This window comes from Condylura cristata, unplaced genomic scaffold (assembly GCF_000260355.1).
Source record: "Condylura cristata isolate star-nosed mole 26May11 unplaced genomic scaffold, ConCri1.0 scaffold00003, whole genome shotgun sequence".
NCBI classification, from domain to species: Eukaryota; Metazoa; Chordata; class Mammalia; order Eulipotyphla; family Talpidae; genus Condylura; species Condylura cristata.
The window spans coordinates 39,209,103-39,234,042 of NW_004567104.1; the positions used below are offsets into that span (position 1 = coordinate 39,209,103).

General features: G+C 37.4%; 1 protein-coding gene across 1 annotated transcript in view; it reads right to left on the minus strand.

Annotated features, from left to right (window-relative positions):
- Positions 1-739: 739 nt before the first annotated feature.
- The window catches only part of GRAMD1C (GRAM domain containing 1C), a 65,630-nt gene continuing 41,429 nt past the window's right edge, over positions 740-24,940 (minus strand). Inside the window, exons 10-18 of the mRNA XM_004675208.2 lie at positions 18,364-18,501; positions 14,809-14,927; positions 13,445-13,587; positions 12,411-12,514; positions 10,627-10,803; positions 9,125-9,182; positions 7,350-7,460; positions 7,006-7,111; positions 740-2,217 (exon numbers count right to left, since the gene is read on the minus strand). Coding sequence (XP_004675265.1) covers positions 2,137-2,217; positions 7,006-7,111; positions 7,350-7,460; positions 9,125-9,182; positions 10,627-10,803; positions 12,411-12,514; positions 13,445-13,587; positions 14,809-14,927; positions 18,364-18,501 — 1,037 coding nt within the window. The 3' untranslated portion in view covers positions 740-2,136. The remainder of the gene's footprint in view (positions 2,218-7,005; positions 7,112-7,349; positions 7,461-9,124; positions 9,183-10,626; positions 10,804-12,410; positions 12,515-13,444; positions 13,588-14,808; positions 14,928-18,363; positions 18,502-24,940) is intronic.

Consider the following 24,940-nt stretch of genomic DNA (forward strand, 5'->3'; position numbering starts at 1 on the left):
CGCACGTGCGCCTCCCGCCGCGCGGCGGAGTCCGAGGACTAGACCCCTCCCCACCGTAGCCCCCGGAAGGCCGGAGGGAGGGCTCCCCCGGGGGGTCCGGGCGGCCGGGGCTCCGAGCCGAACCCGCACCTCCGCCCCGCCCTAGAGGCGGTGTCCTGCCCCAGCCCAGCCCCACGGGTGCCTGCGGGCGGCGCGTGGGTGGGGTAGCTTCCAAATCCCTAAGCCGGGGTGGGGACCGTAATAAGGAAAACTCGGGGACACCGAGGATTTCCAAAGTACGCGAGACCCGTAGGTTGGCCAATCTTCTGTCAGACCTCGGCAACAGGCGTTGAGGGTGATCACCACCGTAAATTGTTACTGAGGTACCGCCCCCAAATTCACTAACCTTTCCTTTAAAGGCCCATCGCGGTCCCTAATCTGTTCATTTACCCAACTTGCTCGTTTTTGTTTTTTTTTATTTCCGGCTATCTACGTACGTTAGACCAGCAGGCCTACCTAGTACATTTGTTTCAGCAATTAGTATATTAAAAATGAATAGCTTTAACACGAGAATCCTTATTTGAGCAAAATTGTGGATTGTAGGCCCATGTGCACATTTTCATTACAGTAGGTTTTCTTAGTAGTTGGGGGGGGGGGGAGTCTTTTAAACAGAAAATGAAGAAAAAATGCAACTTAGACATTTGGAATTTATTGCTATTCATAAACTCACACAATTACATTCTATGTACATTTTGTCATGATGTATAAGCAACTTTGGTAATTTTCTTTGAGGTATATTATGAAGTACAGGTTTTAAAGAAACCACAAAAATACTCAGCTTGTCACTGATCATTTTTGTGAATTTCACAAAGGACAAGGATTCAAGTTTATAATGCAGTCACCTGCTCACAGCCAGACACTTATAAATTCTTCATCAAAAAACCGTGAGGTACACTGGTACCCCAAGGCAGGCTTATGAGATTCACTCAGAAAGAAGCACTTTCCCTCTAACAGAGTCAATACTTTCATTCTCTGCAGGCATCTCAAAAATAACTGTAGTAATCCCAGGTGACTTTGGTGACCCAGGGAATACAGGCAACATTTAAAGGCAGTGGTTGTTCCAAGAATATGTATGAATTTTTCTTGTTCCAGAAGCATGTACGGAGATAATATGCCTAAAAACATTTTATGAAAAAGCCAAGTCTTCAGTCTGACAACTTTAATCAGTACATTTGTAGTGAGACATAATGCTCCCAAAAGTTTTTATTTAAAGACCAAAGTCTGTGTCTGGCTTTTTTAACCTTAAATATTAAAACATGCCATAACTGGCTACTGAAAAAACTACCTCTAAATTATCTTCAACCAGACAGCTCATTCCTACCACGAAAGGCTGCTAAAGCTAAAGCTAAACTTAGTTCAAGTATTCATTTGACCTGTCACTAACTGCGGATCTTCATATAATCTGGCTTTGAAAACTCAGGATGTGTTTTTATTCCTTTTGAATGTTAATATCCTGCATGTTTCCTTCATGAACATTGACTTTTCTATCATATGATGCATGAAAAAAGAAAGACGTCTGATGAAAAAACAAAAACTACTTTCATAAAGATATAACATGGCTGAAGAGCCTTTCAGATAACAATCAAAAGTTTTGACCACTGAATTTACCTGCAAAATATATAATATTTACAGTACACAAACCTAGTAGTTTTATGTGCCTAGAGACTAATTCTTCAATATTAGTAATGTTTAAGAGGTTTCTTCTTGTATTGTCTTCTTCAGCCTTTTCCAGCTACCTCAACCATAAAGGAGCCCAAAGGCCTCAGACTATTCTACACTAACAAGCAAAGCATCAAACTCCAGCCTCACTAAAAATAGGAGGCCATGCCACTCAGTTCAGAATGTCCCATTTTCTTTTTGTATCACAGAAATTTAAATCCACAGTATATTTCATGGTTCACTGAAGAAATTCACAGCTTATAATTATGTATAAGTAAAAGGATGGATTTTTAAGGCCTTTGGAGACTATCAAGTAAATGCTATTTTAAAAGAATGCTCATATCAGAAGTACCAGTGGTGAGAGTACAGAAATGTTCCTGTGACGATTAAGATCCTTCATCCTTTAGTTTCCTTCAAAAACTTCAGTTCTTAAATTCACTAGCTTTCAACAGCCGTGCCCGTCTTGTTTCTATTTAGTAGATCAAAAGTTCTCTGAAGCATAATGAGTGAGCTCTTCAACTGCAAAGAAAATTAATTTTCAACATCAGATTGTTTAAACTTTTCTGTTTCCTTTTATACCAAGAGTTTCTAATTACAATTAATGTTAATTGTGTTTATACTGATGCCCAAATAAAAAACAGCATATATAAAAGCCCTGAATCCTTGGGGCATCTCTCAGTGTGGCTGCTACAGAGATCCTCCCATCTGCTGTATCACACTCCTACAATGTATTACCTCTGGGGGGGGGGGGTTCCATTTATCAAATTATCCAAAGTGAAAGTTGTTTTCTTAAATGATTTCTGAGGTTGTATTGGTTACCTCCCTGTCCCCTGGACAACTCAAGTTCCACTACCAGGGCTTTGTTTGCTGTCACGCTTATGTTCCTCTTCATCCCCAAAGTGTCTGTGTAGTTTTTTCTAGTTATTCTGCCCCTCAACATCCAAAGCACTACTACTTACTTTGACATTTCATTTTGTACTCTTATATTGCCTTTAATAATGCACATGGACATCTGATTTCTCTAGGGAAATTACAAGCAACTTGAAAACAAAAATTGTATCTTAGTCTTGTTTGTACTCATTCATTCAACAAATACTTAAGGCTTGCCTATTACCTGCTAGGCACAGTCCTGAGCTTGGGGTTTGCAATGGTGAGCCAGCTAGGTACCTTGCCCTCTTCATGGAGCTTACAGACTAGTAAGGGTTACAGAACTAAAATGAAAATCATATACATAAATATGCACACAGCGTAGGAAGTTTCTGAGCAACAGGGGAATGACAGAACCATTTTCTGAAACAAGGTCAACTAGAGGAAAGTTGGCCGGTGCAAAGCAAACACTGTTTTGGATACAATCAGTTTGGGACACCTGTTAGCACCAAGGCAAAGAGGCCAAGTATGCAAGTGACTGGATGAGTCTGGAGCACAGAGAAGAGATCAGGATGAGTGAGAGGTGTGGATTTAGGAGTCACTGGTATGTTTTGTGTGCCAAGTTAGGGGAATAGATATACTCCCCCTGGAAGAGAACATAAAAAAGGGAAGACACTAAGCCTGAAGCGCTGAGCCAGGAACAAGCCAGAAGAAAAGTGAATTATGCAGAGTGAAAGGAATCAGTAACAGAAGAAAATATATGATGCCATTTATATGAAATCTCTAGAAGAAGACAAACCACAGAAATAAAAAATAGGTTAGTGACTGCCAGGAGCAGAGAAAGTAAGGGAGTGGGAGAGACTGCTAGCAGGTACCGGCATCCTTCACTTGGTGATGAAAATTCTCTGGAATAGTGGTGATGGTGAATATCCTAAAAATTCTTTAAGAGGGTGAATTTTATAGTACATGACTGTCGATAATGCTAGTTTTGGGGGGGTTTTTTCATAGTTTAAAAGAAGGCAAGATACATTTCAAAGGAGGGGTCAGCTTTATCAAATGCTGACAATGAAAGATGAAAACTAAAAAAAGGTACATTAGTTTTAAAAGCCAGAGGGCACCGGAGACCTCTGCTTAAGCAACATCAGTGGAAAATGGGAAGTGGCTGGGGGTGGGGGTGGGGGGGAGCTGGGTAGACAGGGATGGGTTTGAGTAAGTGGATTAAATATATGCATCCCATTTCCTCCCTCCTGAAACCTCATCAAAGACAGTAAAGAGATCTCTTAAAGGCCTAAATCCACAAGGGAAGTAAACAGAAAAGGCTACAATAGCAACTCACTTTGGAAACTAGCTAGCAGATAGATGGTTTGAAGGCCTGAAAAAGCTGAATCATAAGCAAAAACAGCAGAGAAAGCTGAGAACCAACCAAATGGATCCTGAAAAATTCTTAAAAGCCTCCAGGAATGGTGGCCAGTAGGAAGTGGGAAGAAAGAGGAAGCTGTTTCTGAAGCAACAGCCTAGCCAAGTTTACAAGAGGTCAGGCTAGGACCCCATGTTGAGATCTTCACATCTGCAGAAACAGATGGTCATGCACTACAGATGGCTAAAGAAATCCTCTAACCCTCAGGATGGAAATCAAAGTTGGTGGGAAAGGATTTTGATGGAAAGTGAGTATGAAAGAAGAAAGCAAACAAAAAATTTAACTACCAGTGACATGATCAGAGATTAAAGGTATTATAGCCACTGATAGATAGGGGTGGAGAGGCGGCGCAATGGTCTAGGGTAAAGGACAGTGGGGGTCGTGATGGTAGGCATGGCGTGGTGATATATACCCAAGGAGATGTGGATCTGTTTCCCTAAATCATATGCAGTGCTATAAACCAATGTTACTGCAATAAAAATAAATAGAAAATATTATAATCATTTAAAAAGAACACAATGTCTTTTATAAAAGAAAAATGTAGAGAAATAACATCTCTTTGCAATGAAATGTCTTAGCAAAAACTGAAGAACCAAATGGAAGAATTTGAAGATTAAGTTGAGGAAATCCCTGAGGAAGCAAAGAGATGGAAATTGGAAACAGAAGGTGAGATTAGACAGCCTGTCCAGTAGAAGGTGGGCATCTGAATTATAAATGTAGAAAGTCAGAAGAGAAAATGTGGAGGAGAAGAAATCACAAACTGTGTTTAAGTCATTAAGAAAGAGGACCATCACTAGGGGACCAGAATTTCCAGATTGAAGGATAAGGAATGAGAACAGCGATAGAATTCTTAACAATAAATCAGAAGCAAAAAAACTCAGAGCCAATAGAGCAGTACCTTCAATAATCTGAAGAAACATTATTTCCAAGCTAGAATTCTGTCTCCAGAGACATTTATTAATCAAGGGGAAGGATAGAATTTAAAAATTTCAGACAGGCAAATTCTTAAAATATTTACCTCCACAAGATTACTCAGGAAGTCACCAGAGAATATTCAATGTTCAAATGAGGGCAGAGTAAACCAAGAAACAAAAACACGCACTATAGAAAGCAGGATGCAGGCCTCAGGACACCCCAGAATAAGGCCAGGCACCTGCAGAGGGGGCCACAGGATCTGCACTGGGAGCCAGAGGCTCCAGTGATAGACTTTCTGGGGGGACGAAAGTTATGACAGAGTTATAACTTGACATTCAGATTACCAGGAGATGAACTATTTACCAATACCTACATCCTAATCAACTGTAATAAGACAATTGGGAGAAGAACAAAGGCACAGGAGAAAAAAAAGTCATCATAGGTCCTTCTATGGCTTAGCTCATAGTAGCAAAGAAACTTGTTTTTCTCAAAACAAGATAGCTTGGATACCGACCCAAGCTATCGTCTAACTTACTTGGTAGGAGGGGGAAATGAGCAATTATGGGAGAGGTGAAAGAAAAGAACAGAAAAGTCCTTGTCTGCTACAAGAGTCAAAAGATATTGTCACAAAATGAAAAATCAAGGTTTCAATACATGCTATTTTTATAAATATGGAGGTAAGCACCAAAAGAATAAAACATTGTTCTCTTTGGAATTAAGGAGAATTAATTCGGATTTAATTTCTTTGAAAATTTTTTATTCCCAGCAGATGGTGCTGGGGTTGTTGCTTCTGGGAACAAACTTTGTAGAACAAGTTAACTCTAAATTATGTGAAGCAGTGATATGGATGAAAATAAAAACTTTCAAAAGTGAATGGGTCATGAAAGGTACAAGTGACAGCCAGAACAGGAAATTCTGAAAGCCTGACTGCAAAAGGGAGACACAGGGGAGCAGATATAGAAGGGCATGGATGAAGTGGGCTTTTAATGTCAGCGATAACGGGGGCCAAGTGCTGATAGTAGAGATCTGGTTAGTTGATCGAGAAGATTGAGAATGGGAAAGCCAGCAGGATAAGGATATAGTCTCAGGCTAACAAATACTGGGATTTACCTCTCATCCACAGAGGACAATAAAGTTTGTAGATTTGATTTTAAAAGAGCAGGGAGAGACTGTTTCTGAGTCAAGGTAGTCAGTTGAGAGTGAAGGGGAGCTGGCAAGAGTGGATGGGGAGGGAAGTGTCTCCCGTGAGTTGGGAGAAGAAAGCTACTAAGGACTGTAGACACTCGCATGAGAAGAGTGAAATTATAACCTCCAGTGCCCTGCATGGTATCTGAAAAAGTGCTCATTAGTAGAATCTTCTAAAAAATCTATGCACAGAAGAAGAGGATGCCAGAAAATACTAACAGTGATGATATCTGTATGCTAGAATTACAGGTTTCCTGATCTTATGATTCTGTTTTACAATTTGAAAAGCATGTATTATAGTGGGAATATTAACCTTTATTATTCAAAGGCGATCCTAAGTTTCAGTTCATGGAACTGAATAGCATATATTGAGGATAGTATGTTCCAGAGACAATGCTTATAGCAAAATACCAAAAATAACCTATGTTAATTCTTCAATGAAGAACTGCTAAAATAAGTGTGGCACATTTACACAGTGAATTTTGTGTATCTGTCAAAAGAAGAGTAAGTGCTTCTCTGAGAAGGAAGTACCCCTAAGGTCTATAGTCAACAGATAAAATAATGAACAGAAATGCAGGATTTGCATTTCTTCATTAAAAGAGTTGATATTAAGCATAAATTTCATCTAGGAGGATCAACAAAAAAGAATGAGGTAGGTATATACAGGCTCACAGGGAAACATCTTCCAAATGTACTACTCATTGAAAAAGGAGGGTATCCCATGTATCCACGCTTTATTCTCATTTTGTAGACAAAACACACAAAAAGGCACACTGTGCATAATACAGGCGCTAGTAACGGTGAGCTGCCTCTAGGAAAGGGTTTCTTCAAACAGTCCATAACAGTTGTCCTCCCACAAACGGAGGGGCAGCTGATTCCTACCCATAAGACAGTGCTAAGCCCTGTGGCCCACATTCACCCACCTGCTCCAGCATCACAATGGAGTCTCGGAGCACTCCTTTTAAACGGTGCGCCCGATCATTGTTGCTTTCAATATTTTCTGCTCTTGACACTGTATCAGAGGCTAAACTGAGGGAAAAAAAAAAATCCGAATCAGGGGCTAAATTCTAATCTTTCATGTCTCCAGTTCATCAAAGCCCCATATATTTGCACAGGAAACAAACAAAAAAAAAAAAAGAAAAAGAATAATTGATGATTATAAAATAGTTAGCAAACCAAAATCTCTAAAACTGGAATGAAATTTTCTGCAAATAAGAATTATTGAAGTAATATGGTAAAAGAGGTTAGGGGGTGAAAAAGGACTTACTTTAAAGACTTTTCTTCTTGGAGGTGGAGACGATAAAAGGACTGAGCAGCATATTCCATCTTTGACAGCTTCAGAAACAGTGTCACATTCAACAAAACTAGCAACAGCAAACTGGGCAGAGGAAATCATAGCTGGTTAATCCACTCTTATCCACACCTGAAGTACCCTAATACAGAATACACATGCACAAGTTTGCAGTATGTGCATTCCTGAAACCAGTGTCCACTTATTATTATTTAAATCATTTATTTCTATTTTGTTGTACAAAAGGGACACTTTAAGTATTAAGTGGACATTATGAAATTAACTAGAGTAACATTAAAATCCTCAGATAAAGCAGGTTGGAGTTATTCCTGAGAGCTTACCTCTCAGTTAGGAATCCCAGTCATTGCTGATGTGCGACCACCAACTTAGAAATCTCTGAGGTAAGCTTTCAAGATCTATTTTTGGGTGCTTTGGGCATAAGCCATTATGTACCCACAATGCTCCATTTCAAAAAAGGAAATGAAGATCAATATGGATAGATCTAGATAGATCACGATGTACCTCTTACTCCCAGTGGGGGAAATATACCTATTCAGCAAAGATTTCTTCTAGTTCACCTTAGACAAAGAAAGTATCAAATCCCAAATATATATTAATGATGACATGAATAAAATGTTATATCTTAGAGAAACTTATTACTCCTTTGTTTTTTATAGCAGTCTGCCAGTGGATGTATATATCTTATCACACATGTTTGCAAATATATAGATAGCATCTTACCTCTTTTCTCCTTTAAAATATGCAATCACCCTTAAAAATATGTAATATTCACCTTTACTAGCCAGAAGAGGATTTAAAAAAAAATTAGCTAAGGTAGTAGTAGAAAATCAAATCTAAGAAATTATTGTAGCAAGGAAATGGTGTGGAGATCAATATTTCAACATTTGAGTATAAATTTTATGCAAAGTTAGGCAAAGATTACTGATAATATTTTTGGCTCAAAAATGTCACTGTAAAAACCAGTTAAGCAGACATTGAAAATCTTTCATATAAACTCAAAGGTAGAACAAACATTTTCCATGATCAGAAATTTATAATTAGAAAAAATAAAAAATATTCACTCTGAGTGTATTGCCATTCAGAACCAGTTAAATCTTGTGTACTACTTCAAGGCCCAAATAGAGACATGAAGATATAAAGTCTAAATGTGACTGGCTGGGTAGATTCTTAGAGAATATTCTGAGAGTCAGATGAATTACACCAGCACTTCTCACCTTGTGATTCTCACGTCCCTTGCACCAGAAGAGTCTTCGGTATGTGTTTAAAATACTAACCCCAAACCCCTACTCAAGACCTACTGACTCAATCTCTGGATTATTCAAAAAAACCCCAGCATTTTAGCAAATGACTTATGAACTGTGAAGGTTAAGAACCACTGGTCTACTTAACTGGTATAAAACAGTATTTTGAGATTTTACTAACGAGTATGCATTCTAACTTTAAATGTATAGAACTTCCCATAAAAACTTGTGTTAGAAATTAATCAGAGTAACTTTAAAAATAAAAACATTTATTGAACATGTACTTGATGTTCCTTCAAAAATAATAATTGTGAAAATCATATATCATAAAGTACCAGACAAGCACATAAAATTACTGTTTGTGTAGGCTAAAATTGTTCAAATAGTGGCATTGTCTGTGCAGTAATATACAAATGTACTAAATCATCTTGGAAAGTTAAAAGAGAAATGAAGACCCAAATAAAATAAAAATCCAAAACAAACACTTACAAAATACTCATCACCACCACAAGAGCGAGGCCGTAGCTTCCCATTTCCTTTTTCTTTCCTGCAGATCACACACAAAAAAGGAGGCTGCTTTAGGATCAGGATTGTAATTATAATTGGTAAAAATTTAATTTCATTCGAAAATCACTGAAGAACAAATTCTTGAAATTATTTGTGTGACAAAGTGAGTTATCTTGAATTCTCTACACCTCATTTTTAGTTTTTGATATTCTGAGTAATATGAGTGATTATCTACAATGAAAAATGTCAGTCCTGCAAATTTGGCCTAGAGTACAAATTAATTAAATATTCATTTCAATACATCATGTATGTTCTCTACTAAAGTTCCACCTCTGCTGACAATATTTGAACAGGATACAGTGCTTTCCTCCTAAAAAAAAAAAAGTTTTGAATGATCCTTAGCTGTTTTCTGTCATCCAACATTTTAAATGCCAAAATTAAAGGGCCATGAAACTTAAACAGTAGATAAGCATATTCATACTGATATAAACTTTAGAAGAGGACTTGCTAATGTAGAAGGATGAGAAGGTATGACAGCTTTACAGTTCTGAGAAGAGGGAATAACAGTTAAGAGAGGCAAGATGTCCTCAAAATTGAGAGTCAGAATAATAAACATCAAATTTCATTTCTGACAGTTATAAGGATTAAAACCATAAAATTACTGTAGTACATTCTGGTTTAGATGAGTGTCTCTAAATGGTAGCAGGAATGGAATGAGCAACGAGTCCTCGGGCAGGGACAGTAGTGGGCTAGTGGGCTGGGGACCTGGGGGCACAGAGGCAATGGAGCCAGCTGACAACAGTGGCTAAGCAGGGATTTGGGTACGGGTTGTCAGTTCTGCTTTTATAGAAAATATATTCCATTTGAGGAATATTACTCAGCAATCAAAAAGATAAACACATGCCTTTTATAGCAACATGGATGGAGCTGGAAGAGATCATGCTTAGTGACAAAAGCCAGAAAGAAAAAGAAAAATACCACATGGTTTCACTTGTAGCAGAAGTATAAAGGACCAGGGGGGGAAATAATAATAATGATGAACAGATATATACCAGGGACATTTTACAGAGATGGAATGGGGAATGGGGTTAAAAAATGGGGGGTGGGGGAAGTGCACTGTATTATGATGATGGCACATGGTTGATTTGGTGATGGAAGCTCAATGGGATTACAACTGAGATGGAAAAAGGCTCAAAATCATGTAAAAATAAACTATTATTAAAATATAACACAATAAAAATATATTCCGTTTGAAAATACCATTTGGGCCTAGTAAACTACTTCTGTTGACCATATACTTGCCATTTTCCAATTGCTCCTTTATATTTAAATACTAGTTATCTTTAAGGAATTTAGAGTATGGAAACATCAGGAAAGTGACAAGGGAGACCACCTAAGAACTTACATTAACAAGAAGCATATTCTCCTTCCCACTAGTAACTGCTGATAAAATCTTCCACCTCCTCTTACCAGCTAACAGTTACCTGTCATATCCCCTTTGGCTTCTAAGCCCACATCTCCAGAAGAACGCAGAGAAGAAAGTTTAGGGTTTGTTTCTGCTGTTCGGGTGAATGTTCGCCTTCTCCTCCGTAGGCCACTAAGTTTTCCAGGGTCTTCAATGGACTGACTTAACATAGATTCTTCCACTAGCAAATCTGATTCTAAGAAGAATAAAACAAATCTTGCATAGTACAGAAACTTTCTTAACTATAAGAATGAGAGGGGTTGGTTATTTTGCTTTCTCTTTGGGTTTTGAAGCTTTGGTAACTTTCTTTAACTATTACTCAGGTTCATATGGCAAATTTTACTCTTAATGAAAAGTTTTGGAGAGTACAGAGATTCCATAATGAGGTTTCATTATTCTAGGAAGAATGGACTATATTAATAAGTAATGGGATCATCACAGCAAATTCGCCATGTGCTCTATTAAAGATTAATGAAAAGATTTCAGTTATGAAAACAACAGGCTACCCATTTACTCTGAATCATTAGAAAGATTTCCAAGATAGATTATGGTACTTGATTGTAAATCTTAAAGTAATAATAGCATATAACAAGTCTAATTTATAATGAGGATTTGCCAAAAAAAAAAAAAAAGGGAAGTACTACTAAAACTTGCGTAGAACCTAAAATCTGTATTTTGTCATTTATTTCATTTTTTTTCTTTAACCAGATTTTTTAATTAAAAACCCATTATCCAGGTCCTCCCTCATGATATAGAGGGCCAAGTCTCAGTTCAATCCCCAGCCAGGGAGCTGACCCACATATGGTGCAGAAGACCTCTCCTTTCTCACCCACTGCTTCCTCAGCAGTGTATTTCAGTAGATCTGCCTCTTCTGCTCCCCGCTCTGTCTCTGGTGAATCCTCCCACCCTCGCACCTCTGGCCTACACGCCAATTCTTTGTATGCGTAAATTTAAAAAAATAATAAATCTTTAAAAAAAAAAAAAAAGGAAAGGAAGAGGAAGGAAGGAGGGGAGAGGGGCGGGGAGGGAGGCAACCCATTATCCAATGGCCAAACTAATTTTTGAGTTTTCATTTTCTCTGCTCTTGATTGGGAATTTACTAATTAAAAAGCAAAGAAAATAATCAACAGCTTAATAACAAAGTCTCAAATTACCCTGAGCTGGCTGACCTCCAGCTTGTCTTTATTTAAAATCAATTGTGTTTACATATATATTTTTCCTCACATATATTTTAAGAACTATCCAAACAAGACAACAGCATCATTTCCCCATGTTTACCAGCCTCTTCCACCAAATCCATGTATGTACATGACACCATTGCTAAGTGGGCCTGCATAAACCCAGGAAAGGTACACTGGTAAGGGAGGAATGGGCCCATTTTTTGAACAAGAGTAATAGTTATGATAATGTTACGATCGTGTCCTCTGCAGTCAGCCACCTTGGCTCCTTGCGGGAGAAGGGAGCATGACATCCCCTAACTGGGTGATCTCAGACAAGTCATTTAACCCCTCTTATTTGTCCTTCAGTAAAATAGCAAAAAACAATACTATTAACCTCACAAGGTTGAAATGAGTGGACTTACGTAAAATACCTAGAACAAGGTAAGAGCTGTAGTAAGCATTACTGGGTAAGTGTTACCCCAATGAAAATGAAACGTCTCTAAATGGCAACTCAAGCAGTGGAGCCACGTCAGTGGGAGTCATTTCAGCAACATCTACCAGTTCCTACTGTGACTCAAGCAAAACATCAATCCATTTTACAACTGGTGTGATCTTTACAAAAAGAAAGAAGAAATTTACGAACCAAGCTGTTTGAAGTAGTCCTCCAATGAACTCCAGGAATTCTTCTCAATCAAAGATTTGATAACGGACCATGGTTGTTTTTTGTATTTCAAATCTGTGGAAACTCTAATTGGATAAGGAGGAGAGATGAATATTTAATCTTTAAAGGACAGAATTTAGTCATTATCATTGCAATTAAATATAAAATTGCACTCAGTGGAAAGCCAAAAAGAATTCAAACATGTTAAGAGTATAAAAGAACATGTGTCAACTGACAGAGACTTCATTTTAAAAAAGTCACTATGTGGGCCCTCCCTGGTGGCGCAGCGGGTTACAGCACTGCACTAAGAAGCTTAAGCCACTTCATCATGAGTTCAATCCCCGCCTGCCCCATAGGTGACCACATGGCGTGGCAGACCTCTCCTGACCTGTCCGCTGCTCCCCTCAGCAGTGTACTTCCTCGATCTGCCTGTTCTGCTCCCCACTCTGTCTCTGGTGAATCCTCTCACCTACCGCATCTCTGGCTTGTACCCCAGTTCTGTATGAGTAAATAAATAAATCTTAAAAAAAAAAATCACTATGTGCTTCTGATATTTTCATCAGAATTGCCTTCTAAGAACTTGTTATTTTATTTCTTTCTTTTGGCTAGCCCTGAATTGTCTTAGACAAGAAAGTTTCAAAATCAATTCTAAATTGCCTGTCTTGTATAAAAAATCTCTAGCAAGCAAGAAGTAGTTGGAAGTAGCCACAGCCTATGTCTCACGTACGGCGGGCCAGCACTCTTTTTCATGCACCAGTGAGTGCCATGTATTCTCCAGGCTCTCCCAACCCCTTCTATCATTAAACATGGTTACGTGGCCAGTCCTGGCTATTGCACTGTGAGCACAATTCTCCATCTTCCTGCAGCAGCAACAACACAGAGTGAACTGAAACAAGACAGATTCTAGATGGTGCAGTTCCAAGATGTCACAGCCTTCACCAAAGTGTTGAGCAAAGATTTCAAGATGAATATGTTACCAGAACATATGCAAGCCTATCCTGACTAAAGCAGCTCACCTCAGCCGGCATTTCTGTTTTGAAGCTCGGGTGATGTAGTATCTGTTCAGGGTATAGAAGTAATCGTGATAGGGGACATCGTGTGTCATTACTTCTGAATCTACCATATAAAACTGTGCTTCCCGACTTTCTTTATATAGTATCTGCCAAAATAAGGGGGAAAATACACATAAATGTTTAATTTTTCAAATTCCTTGCCAATTTCATGCATGCACTAGAATTCCTTCTGACGAAGTAAAAAAGCCATGAGAAACCTGTACACAGAGTCAGAGGACTCCGTGTTGGCAGAGCTGGCTAAAAGCTGAGAAGGGACCGGCAGAAACAGAGTTGCTGCCACTTCGTCAGCTTCATACCTTTTAGGTACATACTAGAGAAAGGAACCATATAATCTTTTGTGTATATTTTTATTTTATAAAGAGGGTAAGAATTCAGAATTCAATAGAACAAAACCTCCCCCAAATTCACCAAAATTCATCAAAAAAGTGAAGGAAAGGGTAACCAAACCAAACACTGCTTTCCCTAAGTAGGAGCGGGCATGGTTGCTGGCAACACCTTTCTCGTTGTAATCACACCTATTCTGTTTATCTTCTAATGTACAAAAGATGCTCAAGTATCAAGTTGCCAAACTTTTCTTAAAGGTTGAAAATCTAAAATTTTAGTACTTTTTAATAGTGATGAACAAAAACTAAAACAAAAGCATGACTTGTACGGATGTTAGTAGATATTTTCAAACTATTTGCATATAGATGAATCAACACAGATTAGCCAAACACATACTCCACTGTAAGACTGTGCATATGTTAAATATCTTACAATCTCTTCCCCATACATCACAGCAACCATCTAGTCACCTGGCCCTAACCTCTAATAGGAGCCTACAGATCAGCTTCTAGTAGCAATCTGTTAAAAGCCATTTCTTATGAAACACACACAAGAGTAGAAGAGGTATAATGAGCCCTCATAAATTCATCAACCAACTTCAACAACATTAACTCCTGCCCAATCCTGTTTTATCCTCACCTCACCCCCAATTCCTTCCCTTCACTTCTCCCTGGCTTTTAAAGGAAATCTCAGACATAAATATAATTTCATCTATAAACACATCAGTATATCTCTTCATAAATCCTCAGTATGTCTCTTTAAAATACATTTTCCTTAAAACATAGCTACAATATCATTATTACACATAAAAAATTAATTTGTTTCCTTTCAGATCGGCCAGATTTGATTAGCATGATTCTTTAGTCTCTTTTAAACTACAACAGTTTCTCCTCCCCCCACTTTTTTTTCCTTGCCATTTAACTGTTGAAACTCTTTTGTAGGTTGGGGACTATTCTTCTGGGATACAGACAGACTAAACATACCTGCTTTTCACTGACAGAGGTGCATTTTCCAGCCAGTGGATTATTAAGGTGTATGGTGTAGTTCATGTTCCTCAGTTGGTCGCCATCAGATTGTACTTTCCAAGGAGTAGATACTATATCTAATCATGGAAAATGGAGCTTGAATTAGTTCTAGAAATTTGAAGGGTATGGCTTAAAATAGAATCAAAAAGGTAGTTGTAGACTTGTTTTAATTTTTGATGAGCTGTAACTTACTCATAACCATATGCCACAAGTTTAACATGGAGGAAAAGCAAAACTAAATGTTAGGTGACATATTCTCCATCACTTGTCATTATGCAGCAACATGACATTGATCCTAACATGTGGAGAAATCATGTACCTACTCGTAGTTAAATTCATAGAAACATAAAGTAGAAACATAAAGTAGAATGATAATTCTCAGGAGCGGGGGAAGGGGGAAGTGGGGAGTCAATGTTTAACAGGTACAGAGTTTCAGTGTGGGAAGATGAAAGGTTCCGAAGCTGGACAACGATAGTGGCTACATAACAATGCAGATGTTCTTTTATGCCACTGAAATGTACACTTTATAATAGTTTAAATGGCAACTTTTATGTTGTATATATTTGCCACAATAAAAAAATTGGTAAATCAAGGTGATGAATTTTATTTTACTCTTCCTGCAATTTTTTGAATGCATACAGTTTTTAAATACTTTTAAAAAATTACAAATGTTGAATAAAGACTTAAACCAGCTTTGAATTACAAAAGTAGCATCAAACAACTGTAGATAAAAGATTTAGAAGAATATTTAAAAATTCCCTAATGGAAAAAAATTAGAACCAGTAGTATCCACTTTAGTGCAGAAGTTAGATGAAATGCACAATAACTGATTACACAAAAGTTTCTCATGGAATACTTGGTGTTATTTTAAAAGGAATTTTTGGGCCCTCCCTGTTGGCGCAGCGGGTTAAAGCACAGCACTAAGAAACTAAAGCCACTTCAGCATGAGCTCAATCCCCGCCTGCCCCAGAGGTGGCCCACATGGCGCAGCAGACCTCTCCTGACCTGCCCGCTGCTCCCCTCAGCAGTGTACTTCGTCTGTCAGCCTGTTCTACTCCCCACTCTGTCTCTGGTGTGCAATCATAAGCAGATTCTCTCCTTTGGAATCAACCTTCTAATTCCAGGACTAAGTGGTAAAATGCCTATAAGCTTTCACGTTTGGAATTAGCTGTAAGTTTTTGCTTCCCAACGCAATTTATAACATCAAATATTAAGTACTATCATCTATATTGAAACCAAATGTGATATGAGATGCCAATGCAGTTGTAATTCTAAAAACAAGCTTCATTTAGTAACAAAGTGGAGTACACCTTAGTTCCCTGCGGAACTTTTTAACCATAAAAAAGGTAGTACAATACCAACAGGCATTATCTTAGAAAATCATGGTGAGGGCCTCCCTAGTGGCATAGGATTAAGTCTGGGTACCCTCATGCTATCACAGTTGCGGCCTGAGTTCAATCCCTGACCTGGGAGCTGACCCACGTGTAGCACAGCAGCCCTCTCCTTCTTACCCACTGCTCCTCTTCACAGTGCATTTCAATAAATCCACCTGTCCTGCTCCCCGCTCTGTCTCTGGTAAGTCCTATTACCCCTTGCACCTCTGGCTTACAACCCAGTTCTTCTGTGAATAAATAAATATTTAAAGAAAAAAGAAAATTATGGTGCAATTTGAGAAGCTGGGAGAAATAAGGTAGCTAATGCTTCTGAAATATCAGGTTCTCCAGGTACATATGAATTGCAAGAAAATAGTAAATTCAGAACAGATAAAACAGGTTAGATATAAAAAAAGAGGAAGATTTATACCCCTCAAATAGCCCATATTTTCAAAGCTGGAAGACTGGGGAAAAAATCATTTATTTATTTTAAAGATTTATTTATTTGTGCATACAGAACTGGGGTACAGGCCAGAGGCTCAGGGACGGCGAGAGGCTTCACCAGAGACAGAGTGGGGAGCAGAACAGGGAGATCCACGAAGTACACTGCTGAGGGGAGCAGCGGGCAGGCCAGGAGAGGTCTGCCGCGCCATGTGGTCACCTCCGGGGCAGGTGGGAATCGAACTCATGCGGAAGGAGCTTTAGATTCTCAGTGCTGTGCTTTAACCCGCTGCGCCACCAGGGAGGGCCAGGGAAAAAATTATTTTTAAAGCTATGTTTTCCTTAATATAATCACAAGACAATTGCTGCCCATTAGAAATTACTTAATTACTGTACTATGAATAAGAAAAACTATTTTTATACATGAATCCATACCAATGATATGATCCCCAAATACAAAATTATGTTTATAAATAAATCTTTTTAAAAAGTTTCTAATAAAGGAATAACATCTGGTAGTTAATAAAACATCTAGATTTTAAACTATATTTGCATTGACTATAGAGTAACTTTCTCTTTGACTATATCAAATGATTTATGTTGCATAAATCTGCTGCTGCTTTCCAATATTATATAACAATCTAAACCACATGCTCCCAAAGTCTTAAAATGTCTTGAAATATTATGATAAATTCAGTTTCAAACTAACTATAAGTTAATTTGAGGTATTTATTACCAAAGTGGAAATTTTAATGCATAATCAATGAAATCTTTTATGATCTGTGTCTGTCACTAATTCCTAAATAAAGCTTTTTTTGTTATTTTCACTGAGTTATACCATAGACATTACAATCTCAATTATGTTGTTCCATGGATTCACACACACACAGACACACACACACACACACACACAAAACATATGTATGATCACTCATACCAAGAGAGAAATTTACCAGTATCTCAAAAATTCCCTCAGTCTTTATCCACCCAGCTATCCACAACAAAACTACTCTACTATTTTTATGTTCACAAATGTTTTTTCTTGTTTTTCAAGTATATATAAAGAAATCACAGTATATACTCTTATATGTATGTGAGATTTACTCATATTGTTATAAGGCAGCTATCTTGCTTTTTTGTTGCTATATAGTATTCTCCGTATAGACATATACATGTCTATCCATTGTGATACTAATGACTATTTTGGCTGTTTTGAATTTTGAGCTTACTGTAGATAAAGATACTATGAAAACTATAGTCATGTTACTCAGAGTGCACATGTTCCCATTTCTGAAGGATAGATAGCTACTAGTAAATTGTTGAATCACAGAATGTGTATATTTAGCTATAGTAGAGATTGCCAAGCCATTTTGCAAAATGATTGTGACTACTAGCATCTAATTGTCACACAATGAAAGCCCTTAAAACTGGGTTCAACTCAATTGAACTGCTGCATTAATCGACAAAATAGTTTTAATTTTCAAAGAGTCTAATTGTATGTAGGATCTGACTGATTGAACAGTTATACTGTTAGTGTGAATTTTACCAAAACATTTAAACATTAATTTATGTCACCAAAATAAAATTGAAGCCTGTCTAATTTTTTCCCAACAAGAATATATTAATTTATAAATGTTCAACCCTCTAAGAATAAGAAGATTCTTCTAAATTTATCATTACATAAGAATTCATGACCAACCTATTATATTTCTAGAGTTGGCAAATTTCTGCATAAAGCGTGAACTGGTGAAGAGCAACTCAAACATTCTTTCAGCACTGATGTGAAAAACACGGTTGATGTAAAGTTTTCCATGAAGGTCTTTCTCAGGAATATTTTCTGTTGGGGGGGGGAAGAATAGATAAGTAAAAGGGAAGAAACCAAGAAAAGATCATTTCAAGATTTTACTTTTGCACAAATGGTTTGTAAATGTGATCACAATGATTAGCACATCCTGGGACATTATTAAAACTCTAAGTTAGTATTATATACATAAGTACAATGTATAATGATATACCCAATAATATATAGTTAACTAAACTATATGTGATCAATATTTCAGTTGTCAAAACCTAAAAGATAAAGCAATATTTAATTTGAATAATATCACTCAAAATAATACTTCAAAAGTGATGATGAGAACAACACTTGAGATGGCATCTACCACAGCAACGAACAGGTGCTATTAAGTCACAAATGGTCCTCACATCTACTGAATTCACTGACCGCTCTAATATCCTTACCTTGTTAGCCCAAACGACGTTTCAAACCTGACTTAAAGCTGACTCCCCTGAGACCAGTATCATTGGATTCTCATCTCTTCTTAATATCACATATTAAAAGAATGAGGAAATACTTCTGAAAAGTATTCTTCAAAGCTAAATAATACTCAGTGGCATATTACATTTTTCTGGGAATTTGATAATGATGTTGAACACTTCTTGTAGCAAATGAAGCAGTAACTGCTCACCTTTTCTCATATACCCTGGAAAATATTATATAAAATAGCCCAGACTTATGTGATGCTTCCTGTATGTCAGACATTGTGACAAGCACCTGATAAGCAATACTCATCTTACCCTCAAAGCAATCCTATGAGATAAACAGCATTAAAGTACCCCACTATACAGATGAGCAGACTGGTATGATGAGGACTGCCAAGGTTCACTTCTAGTGAGTGGCTGCTTTTGAATTTGAGCTGAGCCCAGCTGCAGAGCACTCAAATTCAACCTCTATTATACTACCAGAAATTTGATTTAAAAAGGAAAAAGAGGACAGCTAGAAATGAAAGTCTGGTAAAGGAAATAGCATATAGCAACCTAACATGAAATTTTAATTATTTCAGGATTGATATTACTTTTTTCAAGGACTATACCCCCACAAATACAAAATGAAAATTGTGACAAAACTTCCCATATTATAAAACTCAGGCTCTAAGAATTACCTGTAGAACATCTGTCAATATTAATTCATAGAAGCAATCTGGTAAAGGTAATAGACTGTGGCCTAAGAATCAGAAAATCTCTCTAGTTCTGCCTTCATTCACCCCCAACAGTGCTTTTTTTTCCTCCCTCAATACATGATTTGTGTCTCTCTCTTTTGTCACAGATACAGATAACATAGGGATATCAGGTAGATATTGATATACCTTCTCCCTGCAACAATACTCAGTGTAGGCAGAAGCTATTCATGACAATTTCAAGTAACAACTCCTTTCATGTAGAAATGAATCGCTGAAACTAGGAATTTGCTAAGGTTTTGTGAGGGAACTTCCTAATTAGGCTTGAGAAATAGCTTTTTCTGATTTAAAAGTAATACGTGTTCATTGTAAAAAGAATTCATTATTCACAAAGAAAGCAAACAAGTAACTCAGGGGGTTCAGGATGTCAGCATGATATATGATGGTGATCATATATCATAATGTTAAAGTGGTATCTGGCAAATTTCTCAGGAGCAAAATTACTATTTTCCCCCTTTCCGTCTTCTGTCTGTTAGAAATAAGTCACTCAGTTCACCCCATAGTCAAAGGGAGGAAACTTATGTTCCTCCTCTTAGAAAGAGGAGTAGTAGCTACATATATTATTTAGAATTCTGTAAGGAAAATCTGTGCTTTCTCCCCCATTTATGTATTTATATAACATCAGTTTGGACTCAGAATAGTTATTTTATCCTTTAGGTTATAATCCAATGTTATATTTTTGTTGCTTTTTTTTTTTTTTTGCTTGGTCATTAGGAATCATTTCAGGTTGATTCCTGTGTCCTTTTAAAGCACTTCTTTCTTGGGGCTTCCCTGGTGGCACAAGGGGTTTAGTTTCAGCACTATTAAGCTATTGCCAGCCACTGTAGCGCCAGCCAGATCCCCAGATAGGGAGGCGACCCACATGATGCAGCAGACCTATCCTGTCTTGTCCACTGCTCTCCGCAGCAGAGTATTTCAGTAAATCTGCCTGCTGTGCTCCCTGCTCTGTCTTTGGTGAATCCTCACACACATGCCACCCACCCTCTCCTCAACCCATCCCAACCCTGTGCCTCTGGCCTATGCCTCCCCAGCTCTTGTATGTGTAAGTAAAATAAATATTTTAAAGAAATAAATAAGGTTATGTCTTTCTTCTGATACTACCAGATGCTCCAGCTTCATTTTCTGTATTACCTATCCCAGCCCCCAAAGCAGCCTGAAATTACAATTTTTCAAATGTAAGCTTCTCATTCACATTGAAGGAAAAATACAATATTTTAATATAATATTTTTATGTTTCTGCTAAATTCCCTTATTAGGTATTTTGTTCCATATTATGATTGATACAAATAGAATTTGTGTTATCATACTGGAAATTAGCATTAATACCTTTTGTATGCAAATTTGTTCAAGGAAGTAAGGACATGAGATAAACTGTTTCCAACTGTGATTATTTATTTATAAAATGCATCATACTTTAAAGTCTCCCCTGCGCATATTAATCTAGCGGATGGCATTTTAAATGAAGAAAGGAACACTTCACCATCCAACAGCAAGTTACTATTTCCAACATATCAGTTTCCTACCAGTAGAAGTGGTAGGAAAAGTGAAAAAGATAAATATGAAAAGAAAATGTACATGGCTGAAACTGAAACTGTATGTTGACAGTATTCTGAGAATACATGAAAAACATACTAAATAGGCATTTAAAAAAAAACATCTGATTTGGAGTTTAATTGAATAACTAAGGACTCAATTTATTGTATCCTCCATTTTCTAAACACTGGTGACCTGCAGTTTTCTTGACTGAGATTGAGGGCTTTTTTTACACCCTGAAAACAAGTTCAATTTGAGAGTGTTGTTCAAAAACCTAAGACTGAAACCTAAGACTTCCCAGAGGGAAGGGGACGAAAGGAGGGAGGTATAGAGGAGTTAAATGATGGAGCTGTGGTGGCAGGTGAGTGAACATGTGCACACATCAGGGTGTGAAGCTGTGCTCCTAGAACATCTATTTCTGTAAACAAATGGTCAATCAGTAAAATCTGATTTTTAAAAACATAAGGTAACTATGTCAGGGTTACTTAGTTTGTCTCATAGTTACTGGCCCGACATACTAGCCTGTTAACTGGTTTTTCTCTGATCTTCCCAGAGGTCTGCTTATTTTTACTTTTATTAACTAATAAGAATCTGATATTCTGACTTCTGTTTCTCCTTTCTTCATAGCTTTGCGCAAATTCGTCTTCTCTGTCAGCTACAGACCACAGATTCCAATTTTGCTACTCTTATATGCCCTTCCCCCAGCTTAATCTTTGACAAACTTCGCTTCCATTCCAGGATAAGGGAACCCTGCCACACTAAGTTCCAACCCCAGCAACATAAAACTAAATTTAACTTCTGTCATCACGATACAGCTCAGGTGTCTCATGCTCTTGGCCAATTTGTCTGTTTCCACTCAGCTCTCCTTCCTGGGACAGATGTTTCACAAGACTATGACACATTAGAGCAGGGTAAAAGTCAATCCTGACAGTTGCAGGAATATTATATCCTCTGAAACAGAGCCACCATTTCCTTGTACTTGTGCATGTGGGTACAAAATGTCACCTCATCTTCATTTGACAGGAAACGCCCTGTTTCTGCTCAGATGCTCTGAACTCCTCTCCAAAGCAGGACAATTAGGTAAATCTATCAGCAACAATCTTTGAGATAAAGTAGATCTGTAATTCTGGGAATTACTTTGTATCAAAGTTTATAATTAGTAGTTAGGACTTTGGATGCTTTGGTGGTGGGTGTGGTGTGGTGACATACATCTGAGGAGGTGTGAATGTAAGTCATATACAGTGTTATAAACAAATGTTACTACAATAATAACAAAAAAAGAGGAATAGTGAAAAAGAAAAATAGTCTACCATCTGCCTAGCTCCCTTTAAATCCTCATGAATTTCAAAATTTCCCAGAATGGTTTACTTCTTTGACCTTTTCCAACATATCTCCAGTTTTCACTGAATTCAAGTGTCTTCATAATTTCACAACTTTCAGAAAATTTAAAAATTTCATTATAATGCCCACTTAATGTATATGATAAACCCAAAGGAGAAGCAAAAGGAATATCTGATTTGTTATCCAATGATAATCTGATAAAAAAAGTCATCCTATACACCTTAAAGAAAATCTCCACAAAAAGAAGGCTGAACATTACATTTAATTCTTACACTGTAACGTCAGTCTTTAAAGAAATACCAGTAAGGGGTAAACTGTGATGGGGCCATATGCAATACAGAAACCACACCACTTTCATTCTTTAGGTCTAGATATGAACTCAGATTATATGAGTTGTTTTTTTTTTAATTTTTTTTTTTTAAGATTTATTTATTTATTCATACAGAACTGGGGTACAGGCCAGAGGCTCAGGGACGGTGAGAGGCTTCACCAGAGACAGAGTGGGGAGCAGAACAGGCAGATCGACAAAGTACACTGCTGAGGGGAGCAGCGGGCGGGTCAGGAGAGGTCTGGCTCGCCATGTGGTCTCCTCCAGGGCAGGCGGCAGGCGGGAATCGAACTCATGCGGAAGTGGCTTCAGATTCTCAGTGCTGTGCTTTAACCCGCTGCGCCACCAGGGAGGGCCAGATTATATGAGTTTTAATATTATCATTTATGTAACTTATACTTAATGTTACCTCACCATTAACGAAGAGTTTTGTAAGGATAATTGTTATAAAAGAGCAGGTGAGAAAAGGGAAAATATCCTTGTTTTGGCGTCACTTACCTATCTGGCCACTGGGTGCCAGAGTAGATCTTCCTAAAATTAGAGGTTCACCCAGGCAACAAATAACTAGATCATGCCTGCTGTATTCCAAAGCTGAAATAAGGTAACAATAGGATCCAGCTACTCTTGGGACTTGGTCCTTTCAAAAATTTCCTCTCAAAAATTTTCTCTCAAATCTCTTTTCAAAAGCATTCAACAACCATCTTCATAATGTACTTTATGATTTTTAAGAACTTTTTGTGACTTTTTACTTATGTTTTAAGTCCATGCATTTAATCTTAATAACGTATACTTCATTGTTCCCAAACCAAGGTCTAACCTGATGTGAATTTGGTTTTCATGGACTTAGTCTTGGTTTTGGATTTTAGATTTAACCTTGATATCAATTAATTTGGATTTGAATTGAATTTAGCTTTGTTTTCATAGATTTGGCTTTTAATTCAGTAAAAAATAATGGGGATTCCCAAATTAGGTCCAAACTGAACAATACCTAGACTAGCAAGTGCAATCATGTTCTATAACTCCAAACCAATATAATGTCCTTACCAGTAAGAAACTGGGCATAATAAAAAATTCATTAGCGGGACCTCCCTGGTGGCACAGCAGGTTAAAACACTGCACTAAGAAGCTTAAGCCACTTCCACATGAGTTTGATCCCCACCTGCCCGGAGAAGATCCACATGGCTTAGCAGACCTCTCCTAACCCTCCCGCTGCTCCCCTCAGCAATGTACTTCGTTGATTTGCCTGTTCTGCTCCCCACTCTGTCCCTGGTGAATCCTCTCACCCTCCGCATCTCTGGCCTGTACCACAGTTCTGTATGAATAAATAAATAAATCTTTTTAAAAAAATTCATTAGCATGGTTCTTGTTTCTGAAATTTGAAAACAGTCACTTAATTTCTGTTGACTTTCTAAAGCCAAATAAATTACTTTTCAATGTTATACAGAATAGTATCATTTGTCTTTCTAGTAAATATCATCTACAGAATATTCCTTCAAAAGTAAATGGGAATTAAAAAAATTGACTGTAGTAAAAACAATCAAATTTAGTAGCAATTACAATGAGCTATCTATGCTGCTGCTTTCAAAAATTAATCCCATTATTCTAAAATATAACCAGTCAAAAACTTCAATCTACATAAATTGAAATTTGAGTTCTCTTCTGAGTAGTATCAATGAGCAAACAATTTTTTAAATCATTTACTTCCTAGAATTTTTGAAACACTTCTTTATTCTCTTTTGGAAGACACACAAAAATTTAATATTCATCTCACAACACACTCCTGGCAAGACCACTTGCTTTCATAATTATACATCAAACAGACTTAGAGTAGCCTTCGCTAAGCTATCCCTTTATAAAAAGGAAGAAAAGAAGCAAGAATGAGACGTATTGGAGGAAATAAAAAAGAAAACTGGAGTGAAAACCTAGTAACTAATCATAGTTCTATATTGTTAATTAGTTGCATGAATTATACTTACTCCTCTAACTCTTACTTTCCTTGTTGGTAAAATGAGGAGTAACCTAGATGAACTCAAATGTCATTCTACCTATAAAATTTA